This window comes from Sesamum indicum, linkage group LG13 (genome assembly GCF_026168435.1).
Source record: "Sesamum indicum cultivar Baizhima isolate 11 linkage group LG13, ASM2616843v1, whole genome shotgun sequence".
NCBI lineage: Eukaryota > Viridiplantae > Streptophyta > Magnoliopsida > Lamiales > Pedaliaceae > Sesamum > Sesamum indicum.
Window position 1 is genome coordinate 10166861 of NC_142669.1, and position 20335 is coordinate 10187195.

At 34.2% G+C, this 20335-nt stretch overlaps 3 protein-coding genes across 4 annotated transcripts; 1 reads left to right on the plus strand and 2 right to left on the minus strand.

Annotated features, from left to right (window-relative positions):
- The first annotated feature begins 4182 nt into the window (after window positions 1–4182).
- LOC105176942 (TPR repeat-containing thioredoxin TTL1) lies at window positions 4183–8668 on the plus strand. The gene is made up of 7 exons (XM_011099929.3): window positions 4183–5613; window positions 6371–6566; window positions 6646–6830; window positions 6913–7246; window positions 7367–7571; window positions 7657–7763; window positions 7871–8668. Exons 1-7 carry the CDS (start codon window positions 4703–4705, stop codon window positions 8021–8023), a joined length of 2091 nt encoding a protein of 696 aa, XP_011098231.1. The 5' UTR covers window positions 4183–4702; the 3' UTR covers window positions 8024–8668.
- Window positions 8669–13282: 4614 nt separating this feature from the next.
- UBC36 (ubiquitin-conjugating enzyme 36) lies at window positions 13283–17487 on the minus strand. 2 transcript variants are annotated; one of them, XM_011099926.3, is made up of 8 exons: window positions 17318–17487; window positions 17153–17180; window positions 16671–16757; window positions 15718–15776; window positions 14146–14187; window positions 14004–14077; window positions 13707–13804; window positions 13283–13515 (listed from the first exon to the last, which is right to left on the minus strand). In XM_011099926.3, exons 1-8 carry the CDS (start codon window positions 17351–17353, stop codon window positions 13478–13480), a joined length of 462 nt encoding a protein of 153 aa, XP_011098228.1. In that variant the 5' UTR covers window positions 17354–17487; the 3' UTR covers window positions 13283–13477. The 2 variants fall into 2 exon arrangements, with proteins under 2 accessions (XP_011098228.1, XP_011098229.1); XM_011099927.3 differs by having other exon boundaries at window positions 17297–17486.
- A 1491-nt stretch (window positions 17488–18978) lies between these two features.
- Window positions 18979–19813, minus strand: LOC105176940 (anther-specific protein LAT52). The gene is made up of 2 exons (XM_011099925.3): window positions 19607–19813; window positions 18979–19454 (listed from the first exon to the last, which is right to left on the minus strand). The coding sequence occupies exons 1-2, from the start codon at window positions 19761–19763 to the stop codon at window positions 19120–19122; spliced, it is 492 nt and encodes a 163-aa protein (XP_011098227.1). The 5' UTR covers window positions 19764–19813; the 3' UTR covers window positions 18979–19119.
- Window positions 19814–20335: the final 522 nt, after the last annotated feature.

The following is a 20335-nucleotide window of genomic DNA, read 5'->3' on the forward strand; positions in this document are numbered from 1 at the left end:
CATGAATACGGACACGATACGAAATAAATACAATAACATAAAAAAAAAATTAAAAATAAGGGCGCGACTTAAAAGGGCGTGTTCTATATCGTGTTTTTTATCTTTATTTTTTAATTTTTTGAAGATACAGATATTGTGTTTGTGTTGTGTCTGTTCAACATGTATCCGACATTGCTTCGAATATAGGTTGTGGCCAAATATGAGAATTCGCTGAAGAAATTATGTAGGAAAGTAGAAAATAATTAAAAAATAAGATCGAGTTTTTATAACTGAAAAATGTTAATATATATTATTTAAATAGCTTTAAAGAGCAATATGCCGATTCAATAAATACGTCAGTATAATTAAAATAAAAAAACGAAATACGATAAACTCACGTAAAATGACAGAAGTACTCCCCCATCGAGCGGGAATGTATTTGCAATAGTAAATTTATGATTTAACTGTGACAGTAGTTCTGGTCAGTTTTACATCAATAGTATTTATGGTTCAAATAGAACGTCTTTACAGTAATGAAGGACTCGTTTGGTCATCCAAACGAGGGTTATTGTCCTGACAGATTAATATGCCGACAGTGATTATTGCGTAGATCAAATGTTCAAGAGCAATGAGGAACCATATGGACACCTATAGAGGGTTATTGTACTGATCACTTGTCCCTTATCTTTTTAACGATATATATAAATAAAAAAAAACTTTAAAAAGTACCTAAATCATTTTAATGCTACAATAAGAAAAATAATTAAATTGATCGATCAGTTGTAATAAAAATTTTATTTTCAGTAAATGATGGAGTAATATATTTACCAATATTTATACGTATTATGTGCTATTATAAAGTATTGGCTAAATAAAATGAATGACATTAAATATAATTTTTTTTAATATTACAATTTATTTTTCTAAAAGTTAACATTATCATTTCTAATCAATAATTCAAAATTCACTCGGAGTGTATTTGAATTGATAAATTTAAATTTTTAAAAAAATTATCTTACATAAAAAAGTTAAAATCAGCAGTATTTAATAACATGTAATTCAAAGTATTTAAAAAAAATGTTATTAAGATTTAAAATTTTGAAGCCAAACGCAACCTGAAGAAAATATCCATGGATGGGAATCTCATCTTACATAATTTGTCCTTTTGCGTGGGGCCCACTAGTAACTAGTGATGATGTAGCTGGACACGTTTACAGAGGCACATATGTTTGGGTGGGAGTACGCCGCAGACAAGTACAACGCTGTTCATTTGCATGCATGGCTACCAAGATAGTTTTTTTTCTTTTTATTTTTTTTGGGAAAAAAAATAAAATTAATAAAAGGAGTCAAAAAGGAAGAAAAATTCATAATCTAGGCTCATTGCTCGTAATATTTTAAAAAATGGCCTCGTAACTTTAATATTATCTCACTTTTAGTCCCCTTACCAATTTTTATTAAAAAGTTGTCATAAAAAATTATATGCAAGTCACCTAATCGTTTTCATATATTATAAAAAGGACAACGACAGAGTAATTTGCGCATTTTTTTTTATTATGAAAAACAAGATTTTTTATATGGATAATTACACCGTCCACTCTCGTAGTTTGATGTAATTATACTTAAATCCCTTATAATTTAAAAAATTATATTTACTGCCCATAACATCATTTCTGTCTAGTAGCTAGATCGTTTCATTAGTTAAAATTCATCGAGTTTATTAATATTCGCCAAAAATTTGAATGAATATTCATACGTGGCCATGATTGACTTATTGCAGGTTAAATAAATCTTTTTATGATAAAAAAAAATCACTCGATGTATATGGATAGTTTGATCAAAGAAAAAATTATTTGACATGCAATAAGTCCTTATTAAGTCAATCGAGTGTAAGTATGAATTTTTATTCAAATTTTTTGTTAATATAAGCAGACTTGATAAATTTTAATTAACGAATATATCTATTTGTTATATGAAAACAAATATTAGGAGTACTATATATAATTTTTTTAATTCATGTGAGGTTTACATTTAACTACATCAAATTTATAAAAAAACGATTAGTTATTCTCTTTTATAAGTCGTGACTTTATTTTTAAAAATTAAAATAATAATATTAAAATTGAATTAAATTTTAAGTTACAAAATTAAATATACAAATTAGGTGGTAGAGTAATTAAACAGGAAAAATTTTAGTTCGGATTCGATTCGATAAAATTCGAACTAATGATATAACAAATATAATATACTTTTTATGTAATTGATTTACAATTTAAATAAAATAATTAATTATATAATAAATATAATATATTTATTTTATAATTAATTTAATTCCGAATAAAAGATTTTGATTAAATGGTGGTGCAAAGCAAACCTGACACTAAAGGCGAGGCGTTGCTGCGCCACTCTCCTACATCATTCCTATTCTGTAAATGTTAATTAATATGGCCAACAATTAAATGTTTGCTCTTCAGATTTTCAAGCCACGCGGAATCAAGGCGCGTGCTCAACTCCTCTCATGCATTCTCACTTATTTGATTAGATTGGATTTTTTTGTTTTAATTTTTTATTGTCTATTAAACTTACATATTATGTGTATATTTTTTTTGAAATATATATATTAATTTTTTTATAAAATAAAATAGATGACATACTTCTCTATAGATTTAGCATATGTATATTAAATAAAATACGGAGATACAATAGAATTTGAAATAAAAATTTACTCCTTATAGTTGCATAGATTGTACTAGTAATTAATTTTATAATAAATATTTTTGAACGTTGGACTTATGAGTTTTTTATTGATTAATTTTTTGGGTAAATCCCGACGTGCATTCTGAATATTTATCATGATTATAAATATTTCATCGTTGTTTATAGATGTTTCTTATAATTAATGGTTGTCTAACAAATAAATATCCCTAGACAGTCATTAATTTAAGGATATTTATAATTTTTAAATAATAAAAGGATATTTATAATTATGACAAATTTAAGAAATAAAATGCATATAATCTACCCTACTTTTTAGAAAGAAATTGTCACATTTTATTATGTTTCAATTAAAGTGTGTGTTATTTTACGAAGAGAATGTACGTTTTATAAGAAGTGCGTTTGTTACGTATTCACTACTTTATCAAACTTTTGGTTCGTGTAAGAATAGACAATCTCGACTTCTTACATTACACTTTCACATAAACTCTATGGTGAACTGTGTAAAGAAAAAGAAATATAGAATATTTTTTCAACAATTATAATCTATTTATACTTATGTCGAGAAGTCCATATACAAATATGATATATGTCAATTTTTTTAATTTTTTGAGAGAAATAAATTCACGTGCCCACGTAATAAAGTTTTAGTTTATTTATTTCTTACACGTGCTCAAACAGATAACAAGCTCGGATCTCGTTAAGATTTCAATGCAGTTCTCATTATCTATCGTTTGACTTTTTAAGTTATCTGTATCAAGTAAACTGCACGAATGTTAACTTTCAGTATAAAAAAAGTAAATCTTCATAGAGATTTTCTCAATTGTAACATTTCATACGGCAATTTATAATTATCATATGTGTATATCGACTACGTATTTATACTATTTAGGTTACGAATCATAATGTTTTGATTATGTATTGTGTATGAACAGATAAAAAGCTCTGACCCTGTTAAAATTTCAACGCAATTCTCATTAATTTTCGTTTGACTTTCCGTACAATTTGTATCAAGTAAATTGCACGTAATATTGATTTTCAATTAAAAAAAGTAAATTTTCATAGAAATTTTCTCGATTCTAAAATTTCAGGCAGCAATATATAATTATTATGTGTATATTGACTTTTTGTAATTATTATCTATATATATTGACTACATATTTATGCTATTTATATTACGATAAGTAATATTTTGATTATGTATTTCCATAAACTATCTTGAATTTTATAAATTTATGATATAATTATGATCAATTTATTAAAAAAAACTCTAAAATCCTATAAAATTCAATACCGCTTGAAAATTATCTAAAAAATGATGCATCTACACTCCATTGCTGAAAGTGGGCATCCAATATTTCTTGAAAATCAGAAAAATGAAAATTAATAATATGAACAATAATGGGGTGGTGTAGAGAGAGAAAGAGGAGAGAGAAAGGAAGAGAGGAGTGGGAAATGGTAATAATTAAGAAAAGGGAAGTGGGGGTAGAGTAAATGGAGTGATATAGAGACAGAGGGAGAGAGAAGAGAGAGAAAGCTGTCTCGTGAAGCAGCAGGTGGAGGAGGAGGAGAGTGGAACTGAGGAGGCAAAAGAAATATGAAACCCTCTTCTCTCTCTCTCTTCTCTTCTCCATTCCTTCATCTCTAGAACCCCATTCCTCCCTCCCTCCCTCTCTCTCTCTCTCCACAGATATTACTCAGAAAACAACCCTCTTTCTCTCTCTAACATTCACATTCATTCTTGGTTTAGCCCTATTAAAATCACGAGATCCCCATCTCTTTCTCTCTTTCCCTCCTCTCCCTCTCTCTCTCTTCATGCACTCTTCAAGAACATCTCCTCTCGTTTTAGCTACCTCTGCGTTCTTGTTACTTTTGTCATAGTTCACGTTTCTTGGAATACGGTGTGAAGGATTCACCAAGTTGTTATATATACGGGGGGCATACGTATATATATACGGTGAGAGAGGAAACAGAGAGAGGTAGAGGAGTTGGAGGGGTGTGTGTCTGAAAAATGTCGCTGCATTCTGGGAAAACTATGTCAGAACAAGGGCTGGAAACGCTCTCTCATCGATTGCGAAACACGTTGACTTGTGATGAAGAAGACAGCGAGATTAACGTTAACAAGCCGGATTTCCGGGAACTCGATCTGGGTTCGCCCGTTTCGCCGCTCCGAACCCGAAACGGTAGTGGGCAAGCTGCTACCACCACTAGTAGCAGTTCCAGTTCATCCGGATCGGTTTCGGGCCGGACATTGCCCGGGCCTAACCCGAATATCCCGAGAAAGTCCGATACCAACCCCAAAAGCCACTCGGGGGAGCTTTCTGTGGAGAGTTCTCCTTCACCAGCCCGGAACTTCAAGCCGGGTCATACCCGGTCTCATTCATGTGGGTCCAACCAGCTGTTTTTCTCTGGTTCGGGGTCCGTCAACTCCCCGTCCCCAAATGTAATCCCCACCGGAAACATTTGCCCCTCCGGCAGGGTCTTGAAGACCGGCATGGCGAGTCGGTCGACGAAACCCGATGTTCTGGGGTCCGGTTCTGGGAATTACGGTCATGGCAGCATAATCCGGGGTGGTCCTGTTTCTAAACCGGGTCCTGACAGCGGACCGACGAATTACTCGAGAGGGCTAATGGTTGGCGGGGATCCGGGAAAGAGGATGGTATCCTGCAGTAGTAATGATCCGGAGGAGTTGAAGAGAATGGGGAATGATAATTACAAGAAGGGTCATTTTGCTGAGGCGCTGACCCTTTATGAGAAGGCAATTGCGATATCGCCAAGCAATGCTGCGTACCATTGCAATCGGGCTGCGGCGTTGATGGTGCTGAAGCGGTTGGGTGAAGCGGTGAGGGAATGTGAGGAGGCTATTAGGTTGGATCCGGGTTATGTGAGGGCACACCATCGATTGGGAGCTTTGCTTCTTAGGTGAGTTTGTGAATAAGTTTTGAATCTTGATTGCGTTTGTGCAATAAAGTTCAATTCTTGGTGCTTAAAATTTCAGTCTTTTGGTTATTTTTGTTAGATTTCATTGAGTTGTAATGCAATGATTCCTGTTTACAGATGAAACTGGTCTTGTTCTATACATGTTAAGTATTCTTGGTTAGAATTATTTGATTTTATGAGTTTGGTTTTGTGTTGCTTGGAAATGGTGAAAGGATTGATCTATATTTGTGTAATTTGTTTTTGTTCATCTTCTGCCAGATCTGGTTCAGTTTTCAATTCCTTTCTGTGATGGTTTATGCTGCTTGTTTTATTGCGGCTAATCTCACTGTTACATATTCTCTATGTTCCCCATTATAATGCGTCTGCCCTTGAGCTTTTACACTTGTATTACTGTATATTTTGGTTCTTTCTTTTTGTGGTTCCCTTTGTGCTCGCAGGATGGAGGACCATGTTGGTTTGCCTCTGTTAATGAGCCAGTTCTTAGGTCTAAACTAATGGGAATTAGCAGAACGTTACGATGATTAAGTTTAATAATGTCTGTACATCATGGTCATTGAAGCTTTACTAGTTATAATATAATCTGTTGAGAATCTTTTTATGAAGTTGCTCGATTTTATCTCATTTTAGTTCAGTAGTTTGGATCGTCTTTCCCGTCTTCTGGCTTAGGTTTTTGGAATTTGATTTTGTTTAGCATTGCATCACAGTTTAAGTAATTCTAATTCGTCCAAGGGTCACACAGTTTAGGACAGGTTGAGAATGCCAGGAAGCACATTTGTTTTTCAGGGCACCAACCGGATCCCGTCGAGTTGCAGAAGTTGCAGTCAGTCGAGAAGCATCTGAACAAGTGTGCTGATGCTCGGAGAGTTGGTGATTGGAAAAGCACATTGAGGGAAGTTGATGCTGCCATTGTTTGTGGAGCTGATGCTTCGCCTCAGGTCTGGCCCTTGCTCTCACTGTCAAACTCAGAATGCTGAAGAATTATTCTCAGTGAACTGATTGAATTTGAATTTTCAGCTATGTGCATGTAGGGCTGAAGCTCTATTGAAGCTCCACCAACAAGATGATGCTTTCTTAGCTTTGTCTAACATCCCTAAATCTGTGCCGTCTGCCAGTACCCATTCCCTGGCCAAGATTTTTGGGATGCTTTCAGATGCATATGTGTTCTTTGTTAGAACCCAGGTTGAATTGTCCAGGGGAAGGTAAGGTTGGGTGGTTTTTTGTATTCTCCAAGATAAAAGAAATCGAGAATGCAATTCATAACTTGATTGATGAAATTTGCAGGTTCGACAGTGCACTTACAGCCATTGAGAAAGCTGGACAGATAGACCCCCATAATGTTGAAATCTCAATTCTACTTAACAACGTGAGGTTGGTTTGTCGAGCGCGTGCGCGGGGGAATGATTTATTCAAGTCGGAAAGGTTCACCGAGGCCTGCTCGGCTTATGGAGAAGGTCTTAGACTCGATCCGACAAATTCTGTTCTCTACTGCAATAGAGCAGCTTGTTGGTATAAGCTTGGTCAGTGGGAAAAGTCAGTTGATGATTGCAACCAAGCTCTCCGTATCCAGCCAAACTACATTAAAGCCCTACTGCGACGGGCCGCCTCAAACAGCAAGGTAAAGATACCTCTTTGATTCAGTTGCCTTCTCCAAAATTCCGTACACATTTTTACATCATGTGCAAACTGGATGCTGTTCGATTTATGGTTTAAATTCGATACACGTCACTGATTATAGCTTGAACGCTGGAGCGAAGCTGTGAGAGACTATGAGGTTTTGAGAAGAGAGCTCCCAGACGACAATGAGGTCGCTGAATCTCTATTCCATGCACAAATCGCCCTGAGGAAATCACGTGGAGAAGAGGTGCACAACATGAAATTCGGCGGTGATGTGGAGTCCGTTTCTGGTCTTGAGCAGTTCCGAGCCGCAATCTCCTCATCTGGTACAATCTGTTATCATCATTTACGCCTTCAGCACATTTTTGTTGAACCGTATGACGTTTTAATTGTCATAATTGCAAAATGCAGGTGCCTCTGTCGTCCATTTCAAAGCAAGTTCCAACGCGCAATGCAAACAGATATCTCCATTCTTGGACACACTATGCTCCCGATATCCATCCATTAATTTCCTCAAGGTATCATTTATTACCTTCTGCATTGAAGTCTCCGCTCCTGACCTAATCTTGTATTCTCATAAACATAAGCAGGAGTATTGATTGTCTGTTTGTGGTTTAACCTAAAGGTGGATATCGACGAGAGCCCAGCAATCGCTCACGCCGAAAATGTCAGAATAGTACCAACATTCAAGATATACAGAAACGGCAGCCGAGTGAAGGAAATGGTCTGCCCGAGTCAAGAGGTATTGGAGTCGTCGGTGAGGCATTACAGCATTTAGATACCTTTGTCCCATTCTCTTCCTCTTGCATCCTAAACCACCGAACAAGGTTATCCATTACCCATGACACATAACTAGAGCTTATTATTACATGAATCATCTAAAGTAGGAGCCGTATCCAGCCACATTGCCGGTGGAAACTCATAAATGTAGCTTAGTTCCGATTCGCTCGTTTTGTTCATTCATTCATTGATCTGATCATCCCATCTCCGACCTCGTTATAATCTTTCCTGGAACCTCGTATCTTACCATCTTCTTTCAAACCGGCTACTTCCTAATATAATGTTCAATCGATAAAAGACCGTCTTTTATGTAAAATTATCTGTTCTTGGAGCTTGAAGAGGAGGGGGATTGTCTTTTAGACAAGGATTTGTACATGCATATATGATGGAGATATACACACAACATTGGAGGGCCCTTTTAAGGACATGGATTGTCTGGTGGTTTTATGTTCTTGAATGAAGATGATATGTTATCATTTACATTGATGTTTTTTTCCAACCATTTAAAAAAATCAATAAAGTTTCCCTTTTTTTTTTTTCTTTTTCAAAATTTATGTAATTATTTTCCTGCAACATTGACCTTTTATATGAGACCTCCATCTTATTTCCTTTGATTATCAATGAATTATTGGATTTACATGTATTCTATTCTAATTAAGCATAAAAGATTTGATTTGTATGGTTTTGATTTCTGTTGCTATCATGAGCATTTGGTTCATGGAAATTTGGATTTGATCATGTTTGAATTAATTATACAGCAAGTGTATATATTTGTCACTTGATTCGTATGCGTGGATGGTATTTTTTATTTGATTTGACATGTAATATAGTATACACTATATGATTTATTTTATTTTAAAAAATACTTTTATATACATGATGCATATATATTAAATAAAATAATAAATATAACAAAATTTGAAATAAAAAAAAATATTCTGAAATTTATGGGTTTGGTTGTATGTGGCAGCGGAAGGGTGAGGGTGAGTGAGTAGAGAGAGTTGATTGGTTGACTTGATTGGGATGGTCTCTTATATTAATAAGGGCTGCAGTGTAACCTGCGGCTGCGGGTAGTTGAGTACAATTAATGACAGTCTGAGTGGACGACTGCCCAACCCACCTAATTTTCTGGGAGTGTACAATTACAATTATAGACTCAGCTTGCTTTATGTTACGAGTTCTCTATCTCACGGTAGAGAGAGGTCCCAAAGATGTTTTTAAATTAGGATATTTCTTCTTAATAATTGATTTTCAAGATGGACGTAAACCTATAACAAGTGATATTGGAATTAGGTTTTTAGTAGGAAAGTGTAATATAGGACTGCCGATGTTGAGTTAACAAGTGATATCGGAGTTAGGTTTCTAGTAGGGGAGATGAGTATGTGTGCGAGTGTGATATAGGACTGCCGATGTTGAGTTCATACTGCCCCGAGAGTGTCCATGGATTGAGTGAGGAGATTGTTAGAAGTTGTTCATTTCACATCGATTGGGAGAGATGTTCTTTTATAAAGTGGGATACTCCTCTTCCTTTAGTAACCAAATTTTCACAAATGGATGTTGGTCTGTGACGAGTGGTAACAGAGCCATGTTTCTACTGATGCCTAGAGGGGGAGATTATAGTATGCAAGTCTCTGATGTAGGGAGTCCGTATTGCACGAGGACATTTGCGGATTTGGAGGAGGAGAATATTACAAATTTTTCATCCCACATCTGTTGGACGATGGGTAGAGTACCACACTATTCCTTAATAACTGATTTTTTAAGAATGGAAGTGATGTTATGATGCTTGGCTACCATTCTACGTCTTAAGTTGACAGATACAAACATGAAACCTACAATATGATATGAGATGTCCTAATTTTGAAAATTTTACCATAAGATTCGTTTGGGATACTCCGATTTTAGTGTTTGTACCTACTAAAATTGGACAATATAGAAAGACAATTGGTGTAGCCTACTTAGACACTCTTGGCTTTTTGTAAAATTACAGGTACACTCCTTACTTAGACACTCTTGGCCTTTTGTAGAATTACAGGTACACTCCTTACTTAGACACTCTTGACCTTTTGTAAAATTACAAGTACACTCCTTATTTAGACACTCTTGGCCTTTTGTAAAATTTCCTGACGGGAGTTGGTGTTAGGGGATGTTTGGTAAAATTTCATGACTAAATATGAGGTGTACTTATAATTACAACTACAACCTCATAGGGTATGCTTGCAGTTTTTTAAAGAACAGAGAGTGTTTGTGGAATTAGATCTTAAACTCAATAGCTGTCAAATATAATTTATATTCAAGATATATTAATACTATATAATCATAATTTATTTAAAATATATAAGTGTAATTTTTGAAATTCTTTTTTGAGAAAAAGTGTAATATCGCATTCAGATTTAGGTCTTGATTTATGCAATATCCTAAACACCAACCACTTTCCCAATTTAATACCATGATTGAGATTTAGGTCTTGATTTATGCAATATTTAGATAATGTTAGTGAATGGTTTGTTTGGGGGAGAAAGTTGTTATCCCATATTCGTAGAGTGTAGAGGGCCAAAAATCACATGTAAGCATTGAATAAGTGCTAGCTTCCAAACAGTCCCCACAGCCCATGATCAATAATAAGCTCCATTATCCATGGAAGCTTCACACATCTCAGGTGAAGGCGACTTCCCGTTAGCCCAACAATGAACTTTTCCCTCCTGCCAAACGCTGCCTTATCCAACTTCACTTGCACTTTTACAAAACTACCCTCCTGCCAAAGTACTGTGTCTTGTTCTTATGAGGGTAGGTTTGTAATTTCTCAACGAACAAGGACCAAGGTTTTGAGTATGATTTTTACCCCATCTCTGTTGGGAAAATATTTTTTTTGGATTTTTAATAAATTAAAAAAGTTTAGCTTAAATTAGGTTTGACGGCATCTAATAAATCACATGATATGTGTAATAATATTTAGGGCTAATTACATCTACAACCCCTAATTTATAATCTATTTACATAAACCATCATCGTCTTTTATAAACTTATACCTACATCTACTAAAAATATCAACACCATTTACATAAGTCACTTATACTTTTTTGAAAAATTACACATGCACCCCCCAAAAGCGTCAACAATATTATACAAACTATTCCTATTCTTTTGCTACTATGGGTGGCTTTCTAATAATATAAAAGACAAGAACAGTCTGTATAAATAGACTATAGATTGAGGGGTGTGAATGAAATTACCCCTAATATTTATATGTCATTGACCAATTCAGTGAAATACTCAGTTTGAGTCACGACTACTTATTTAAAATATTTTATAAGTTGATATATATCTTTAGGAGTTATAAGATCGTACATTTTATAAAATATTTTTAGAGTTTTTAAAATGCTATATTTATTTTTAAAAATAATAAGCTCTTAATATATTTAGATAAAATTAAATTGTGGAGTTTATGCAATATTGCTAATTAGTATGATTAAAATTGGCGGATTTGTTCGAATTCTCAAAAGCAAGTTGAGAATTCCTTACTTCTTTTCAAAAGAAGCTGATCATAAGCTCAGAGCATCATATTTTTGGATCTTACAAACTTAATTCTCTAAGAATTTCAGTAAAACGTTTTCAATATTTTATAAGTTCTTAAACATCTTATAGTTTGAAAAACTTTTAAACTTATCCCAAGCATCTTGTCAGTTACCACAGCTATATCAAGATGCAAAGTGAACCGAAATCACTTATTTTAATCAAGTTAACCCGTGTAAGGTTCATGTTCGAATCAATTTAAGAAGACACAGCTTAGTTCACTTGAACTATCACTTTGATGTTGTTGTATAATTAAACTCAATTGCAGTACTATTGTATTACACCTAAGTCCCTAGGGTAACTAATTTCGGGCTGCCAAATGTGAAATTTCTAAAATACCCTTATACTCTTAATAAATTCACCCATATCAATTTGGTATGCTGAATGTGAAATTCCTAAAATATCCCACATTTTATTATAATAATCTATTATGTTCTGCTCATAATTTTATAAATTTTTGCACTATTTTACATATGTATTGAGTGTGTCCAATCTGCTCATATATATATATATATATATATATATCGGAATCTTAATAAAGAAGTGGAGAAGAGAGCAAGTGAAATTAGGGATTTGAGATTGAAAAAGCTGAGAAAAGGGGCCAAAAGAGAAACACATTGAAACAACACAGTAAAGTGAAGATTCATAAATGGGAAAATCCAAGACATAATAGTCACATTTATTATCAACCTATTTCACCACATCATCACTTCACTGCTGCTGTGTACTTCAAAACTGCATACACACTGTTCATGATAGTTCTACTCTCTCCACCCTCAAAATATAGCCGTTGCAACATGCAATTTTCATATCACGACAAGGCGTGGAAATATTTTAATTCAGACTGAGTTTGATTAAAATTAAAATGTAATTGTATCACATATTTAATACATAATTTTAGAAAAGTTAATGTTGGAAGTAAATTAATAACAATTGCACCTAATTAAGGTTTTTTATCCTCTTGGTCGTCTTCTTCGTCTTCAATCCCAGCCGAAGCTTCTTTATCCTCTTCTCCTTCTACAGGATCCACATGTAGCCTGGCTAGCACGTCAGCCAGCGCCTGGCAGCCAGGATACCGCCATTTTCAGGCCCCCGATACCATCCCTCCTTCCTTTTCCGCCATTCTTGTTTTCTTTCTTTAGGTTGGTCGTGGGGAGATACTTGCATGCTAGGGTTAGGCGTATTTTGACATGTGGGGGTTATGCATTTATGGGTGAATTGATGATGGAAGTTCTTGACTTCTTTCCAATGTTAACTTTAGTTGGACGTATATATTGACTGATATTTCTCATTTTGTTTATGAGAACAATAAAGTGCATAGTTCTTCATTATACCAAGGATCAACCAATACATAAGGGTTTATAACACTTGGAATTGTCAAACACAACGGTGGAGAAAAATCTTCCAACTAGATTTGATCAAACCCAATTCAACACTTTCTTGGCAACTTCAGTAAACTATTTCTTGATTCATTTTCACTTTTGGAGAGAAAACAAGTGACCAGATTCCGAACCCAACAATGTGTTTGTGGGTTCATCCTAAACTTCAAGGTGAAGGATTTGGAATTTCAAATAACTTCAGTATTAAGTGGACTAGGAGATCATATCAGCACGATGACGAATACGCATAAACAAAATGCGACAGAATCGTATACTTTCAATGAGTAAAATCGACACTTATCGACTAACGTTCACAAGTGCCTTTTTATCATTGCACATTTTGAACAACAGAGCAAATATGAAACAAGTACAAAGCAGTAACACCGTAAACTAAATACCAAAGGTTTCGAGCATCATCATATTTTCAAATTTTGCAGTATGGTTTGATGTTCGATAGAATACAATATTAGATACTAAAGGAAACACAGGTTCCGTGTACTTCAGGCACCACTTGCATATAAACGTGTCCACTCTTTAGCTGCAGGATAGACAGCAAAGCTTTCATCAAATAGAGATCACATCAAGGAATCACTTATAAGTTTCACTTTGCTTGTTAAGGCTAAGTTCGGATCTTGGATTTTAGTCAGAGAAAGCAAAGAAAATGCAAAAATGTTTAAAACCCAAAGCACCATGTTAAATCATTTGAAGCAAGGAAATATTTTCGCACACCTGTTTCAACAGCTTCAGCCTCATTTGCTTTCCAATGCTTGGCAATGTTCTCTGAGAGTGGGTCATCAGGATTTGGAGCACTTAGAAGTGCTTGAATGCTACAACAAGAACAGAATGATAAGAGTACTTTTAGTAGCACATACAAAAGACAGTCCATTATGCAGGCAGAAAGAATACTAGTTCGAAATTAAAAATCGAACGGTTGAATGAAATTCGGCACAATAATATTCTCCGTGGACACGAGTTCACAAAAACAATAACAGCCTGCTACTAAGATATCATTATTAATTTTATTACCTAAGAAGTACAGTTCTAATCTGAAGAGCAGGACTCCACTTGTCCTTGAGAATATCAAGGCATATCCTTCCGAGCTGCACTAAAGTTTCATCAGCAAGATGCAAAGACAGTGGATAAAAAAATCCAAACCTAGGAAACAAACCTTATCAATGTTGGGGTGGTAAATTTTTGTGAGGAAGCGAACCTGTCAGGAAATAGTGCAAAAACAGTCAGGCATGTAAATGCAATTTCACTTGACAGAAAATTTTGACAAGTCTGAATAACAAAAACCTGTTTCAAACAAGAATATTTTATTTCCATTGGCTTCATCCGTTAGTTAAGCTGGCATCAATCCATAATTGAACCACAAAATAACTATTGTCATACGTATGTTTCTAAATTTATAAAACTACTAGAACAAAACCGTATAAGATTAATTATAAAATGATAAATAAAACTTCACATGCTACTAATTTTTAGGAAAAGAACTTTTCTTATAATAGTAAACAAATTTTCTTTATTACATATAAGCTAGCTAATCCACTTCCATCATTCATTCCTTCTCCTTCACTGCTTCCTCTTCATTCTCTTCCTTTTTTCTGTTCCACCAGGACCTCTCTCTTATTTATTTTCCTCACATCAATCTACTGCACTGAAAAATCATCATCATGGCCTCACCAGCTAATAGTGGAGTGCATCTACTGGTGGCATTGGCTAAGAAATAAATGAGCTATACACAAAAGGTTCTTTGACTTAACCAGTTAAACGAGGCAGTTAAAACGGCTCTCTCAAAACATGGTTCTTTTAAGGTTCTTGCAGTTCATCAGATTTTAAAGGATCCAGGCTAGAGAAGGGACCAGTTAATTATCTGGGCAATTAGAATGCTCAATCTGGCCTGGACTCTAATTTGTGGAAGCTATTAAGCGAACAATTGCAGTTATTGTACAAGGAAGCAACTTTTACCAGTTAGGTGAGACCAGAAGGAATACAATTTAGCAACAGCAGGCTCTTTGTTTTACTTAAAATAGAAAACTGAACTGAAAAGACAAAATTAGAACACTACAAGGGCATGCATAGGTCAATCTTATAAACAAGTCATTATTTTTTATGCGCTGAGGGAGTAGAAGTTAGTTATGTGAGGATAATAGCAGTGGTGAGGGTGACTGGTCATGGATGATAAAGGAGCTTGCAGTGTAGTACTAGATCACCACTGCATAAAACTAGAAACACTGTTATAAAGCAATCATTGAGACGCACGAAAATAACTCATTGACAGGGAAGTGCAGGCATAAAGTGGTGATTTAACTACTACAACATAACCAATATCCTACGGTATATTGTGCTCATCCACAATAATATCAACTAAACCATAAAGGAGTATAGAACAGATACATTCACACAACCACGAACAAAATGCCAGGTATAAGAATAATAACATTTAAAATAGCAAAACAATAACCAAATGATGGTATTCTTTTGGTGACCTGCATTATTACTTGTTAGTCATGATATCAACCCAAAGGCATAAACTAAGACTGCACAAAATAAGGTTAACTATATGGAAGATGCACATCATTCAAATGTCCAACAGAAATGTTCAACTCACAACTGACATCATTCAAAATGCAGTCCAAGGAAGTGAAAAAGAATATCTTCCATTCTTGTGCACTTTGAAGTTGTGTTTGTGTACATAAGGCACATTTAGAGTATGCACCAATGATATCAATTAGTATACCTTTGGGGCAGCCATAGGATACTCCTCAGGTAGAAACAACTCCAGCTTAAAAACACCTCCTACAGTGTGATGCCAACAGACAAGATAGAAACAAAACATAAATTAGATAGACTTCATGTCTTGGTGAGAAAAGAAAAGAAAACATATACCACACAACATATACACAATTGCAGTGTAGAATTCACCACTTCAGCAAAAGAATACATAAGACCATCATATTGTATTAGCTATAACGACAAAGTAGAAAGATTTGTAAGACACTTCATCCGTTAGTGATCCAGAGATCCAATCACATAGCGAAACAAGAAGATGAAAAAGGCTAAGTATGACTGATTGTTTTCAAATATTTACATGATTGCTGATGACGTATGTAGAAAAGAGATGGCATATATACCACTTAAACATGAAAATGATGCATTCAAATTGTAATAAATCAAGTAGGGCATCAGCATGAATCAATATTTATGTTACATAAATCATATGAAACAAAGTTAACCTGAAAGTACATACACAATGAAAGAATAACAGGAAGAATTGTTGACAGGTTTTCACAGTTCAGAAACTAGGATGGCTTAGTAGACTTCTACCCAGTCACAAATGTTTCAGCAAATTAAGTGGTTCAGCTCTCGGTGGTCAGAAATAAATACATCAAGGTCTCAGAAGCCCAAGTATAAGAACAGAATATCATTTGTAGCAGAACTACAACCCTATATCCACTTATTTGAGAAGTTCTACTACCAATGAGAATTGAAAAAACAGGAAGCATCACAAAGACTTACAAGTCCTCCAAAAAGCAAAAAGTTAAGCTGATAGTCCACATAAGATTATAAAGGTTAACAATGAGAAATTCATAAAATATCATCACCACATTGAGCACCAACTGAAGAAAATGCATAAACTGAAATCTCACAGGCACATTTATTCAGTCAAGAGAGACTGCTGACTCTGTTTACCTTCATAAGGAGACTGTGTGGGACCAAGAATCATAACATTGAAATACCGCATATTTTCTTCTGATGGAGACGCACTTATTCCTGGTGCTGTATCCACACACCAAAAACACTCAATTACATCGAATTTTAATAATAATATTTCATAAAATGCTAGATATCAAATTTGCACAAAACAAAAACACAGACAATTGAGATTTGACCCAACACTACATCGCAGTACACCCGTGTAAATATAAAATAAGCTTCACATGCAAGTCAGTAGGGCGAAAGAAACTAAAAGGGAAACCAAAAACAGAGAAACACAGAATACAAAACCTAAACACATTACTGAAAATCTCAAGACTAAACCTTTGAAACAAATAAAACTGGCTATTTTTTTAGAATATTACATATGCAGTTGCAGAAGTAAGATACGCGGCTTTTCATTAAATTAAAACACGCCAATTTTCATCGATTGCATGTTTGAAAATTGAAGGGCTTACCCGGTTCGCTCAGAAGACGCTGCGTCTCCTATTAAACCAAAAAAACATAAAGAGTAATCAAAACAAAATCAGAGCTAAAATAAACGAACCAAAATTGTAAAACATAGGGTTTGTGCAGGAACATAAAAGAGGGATCAAGCTCACAATGCAAAGATCGGATCAAACCTTGATGATTCTACGCGGTAAATTGCTGTTGGCCATTGAATTGAATACGCGGAACTCTGTTCTTCTCTCGGCTGTTCTAGTCGGAGAGTTTACGCTAACAGAAGGGTTTTTCTTCGTTTTCTCTCACTAGAAAAGGGTAATTGATTCCGTTGAGGGAAAATTTTCATTGCATTCTCTTTTTATATAACTCAATAAAAATAATCAGAATAATAATGAATTGGGTAAATAAAATAATTGATGAATGTATAAGAGATCATTTAGTTTTTGATTATGGAAAGAGATTGATGCAGAGTAAAACTCGATTTATATGAAACAACTCTGAATTCCAATTTTTTTTTTCATATTGGATGAAAAAGTGAGAGTATAATGCCTAAAAGGCAAAATCGCTGAAAAATTCGAAATCAATGATTAATATTTTTATTAATAAAAAATATTCTTTTTCTTGTTTGATCAATATTTTTATTAATAAATTTTTTAAATTTTTAATATACTAAAATTGTATCAGTATAATATTAATTTGTTTATTTTCTAATACAAAATAAAGAGAAAGATTATTCAGTAAAATTATAAAAAAATAGTTTTTTCTTATCAATTTGTTTTTTTGGTACCAAATAAGTGAAAGTATTTGAAATTTACTACCATTCCAATCATATGAGACAATTTGAAGCAAAATTATTATTCTTTCCCTTCTCCCCCTCTCCCATTCACTTTAATTTTTCCTCTCATCTGAATCCGACGAACCTTAACTGGGGTGAAAAGTGGAAGTAAAAAATGAATGTATAAGAGATAATTTAATGTTTGTACAGGAGAAAGAGATAGAGGTGAAGTACAACTTGATGTATATAAAACTCCTTCGGAGTTCAATTTTGTTTCCGTCAGAAATTGACGAGAAAGTAAAAGTATAAGGCCAAAAAGATAAAAAAAACAAAGTACAGTTTGTATTTTTATTTACTCTATTACATATATATCTATATATATAATTTTTCTCGAATTCTTTTCTCTTTCCAGTTAATAAATACTGTACATAATTGTCAGAGAAAATATAACAAAATCGTTGTAAATGTGTGTCTTTTTTGCGTTGCCTTATTCAATGCGTTTGGAGATTATATACAAACTTGTTTTTAGTACCAACAAAAGCATTAATGTTTGGATTCGAATTCGTTGGTCGAAAATATTGTTAGTAATTTTAATTCTATTTAAATTAAATAATTTAGAATAAATAAAAACTTATTTTGATAAATATTTTTATTAATAAAAAAATATTATTGTTCTTATTTGGTAAACATTTTCATTAATAAGGTTTTTAAAATTTTGATATACTAAAATTATATTAGGATAATATTAATTCATTTATTATCTAATACAAAATAAAGAGAAATATTTAATCAGTAAAATTACAAAAAGTACTCTTTTCTTCTCAGTCTGATTTTCATCATAGTAAACAAGAAAACATATTTGAACTTCCTTTCCAATCATATCAAACAACTTAAATAAAACTATTATTCTTTCCCTCCTCTCTCTCTTTCACTTCCCTTCCCCGTTTTGCATTAGAATCGCTTCAATTCCTTATACTTATTTTTTATTTTGACGTTTCTAAACTTTAATTTTTATTCAGTTTAATCCATCCGACTATTCAAATTAATCACAAATATTTAGTATTGATTATTAATAACAATATACCAACGATAAGTTACAATGTAATTGGAATGGATTCAGTGATGCAGTATCAACAACACCGAATCAACCAACACACCAAAATATGAAGAGTGTTACAAAAGTGCAAGAACAAAAAACCCATGAATTTAATTGGAATCTTCATTGAAAGTAGCCAAGTCGGCGAGAATTGGGGCGCACTCGGGCAGGACCTTAGGGGTCATGAAGCCAACGGGATTGGCGTAGCGGATGGTGTTGTGGAGACCGCTATTCTCAGTGCACTCGACCTTGGCCCTCTCGTAGTCGCCCATGGGCTCGCTGCACTCGTTCTTGGGGCTCCTCGTCGGGATCACCTCGCAGATGTCCTTCTCGTGATCCCCCGTCACCATTATGCTGTAGTGCCCATCGCTCCCGGTCACTCCTTCCATCGAGAATGTGATCTTCTTCGTCTCTATGTCCCTGCATTCCACTCGCACCATCGCTCCTGCGCCCACCCACGCTCGTCAATTCATTAATTACAGAAACCACCCGCAACAGCCAAATAACATAATAGTACTTTTAATAATGTCGACATTATTTAGAATTGTACGTGTAACTTTTAAAAAAAGCAAATGTGATTTGTAAATGAAACATTACCAGCAATATGATATGAAAGTTCGGTCTCAAACTGGACGCGGCAAGGGTCACAGTAAACGTCGCCCTCGACATAAAACTTTTCTTTGTGGGCGTGGACGACGACGACGGAGACGGCGAGGATGCAAAGGGCGGAGACGAGAGCGACGGCCTTTGCCATTTTGCTTTGTTTATTGTTTGTTTATTTGCTTTGAAATGCTTCTTGTTCTTGTGTGTGTTGTGTGTTTGCATGGGGGGCTATTTATAGTGCAGAAATTGGGAAAACGGTGTAACGATTTTTCTGCATTACTTTGCGCCCATTCCACTCTTTTTTTTTTAGTGAAAATAAATCAAAAGATATAAACATTTGGTTGTTGTATTTGTTTTTGTTGAGTAATTAGACTCGGTCTAATTAAAGCGATGGTTAATAGATCTAACTGTTATCTGCAACGGCTTAAAATAAGTGTTTTTTATCTTATTTTTGAAATATAAGTTGAAAAAAGTGTTTTTACTCGACACTTTTTTTAATTTCGAATTGTTTAAATTAAATTGATTTAAGTAAAAAGTTATAAGCAGTTTCTTATTAATTTCTATAGGTTATTAGTAGATTGTAAATATTAAATTTGCCACCTCGAAATCTTCAAACTCCAGTACCAAGAGTGTCGAACTGTCGATTAACAGTACATAACAAGTATACTAGAGAACCTCAAAGATTCGCAGCTTAACAAGAGATATAGTTTATACTCGTATCAT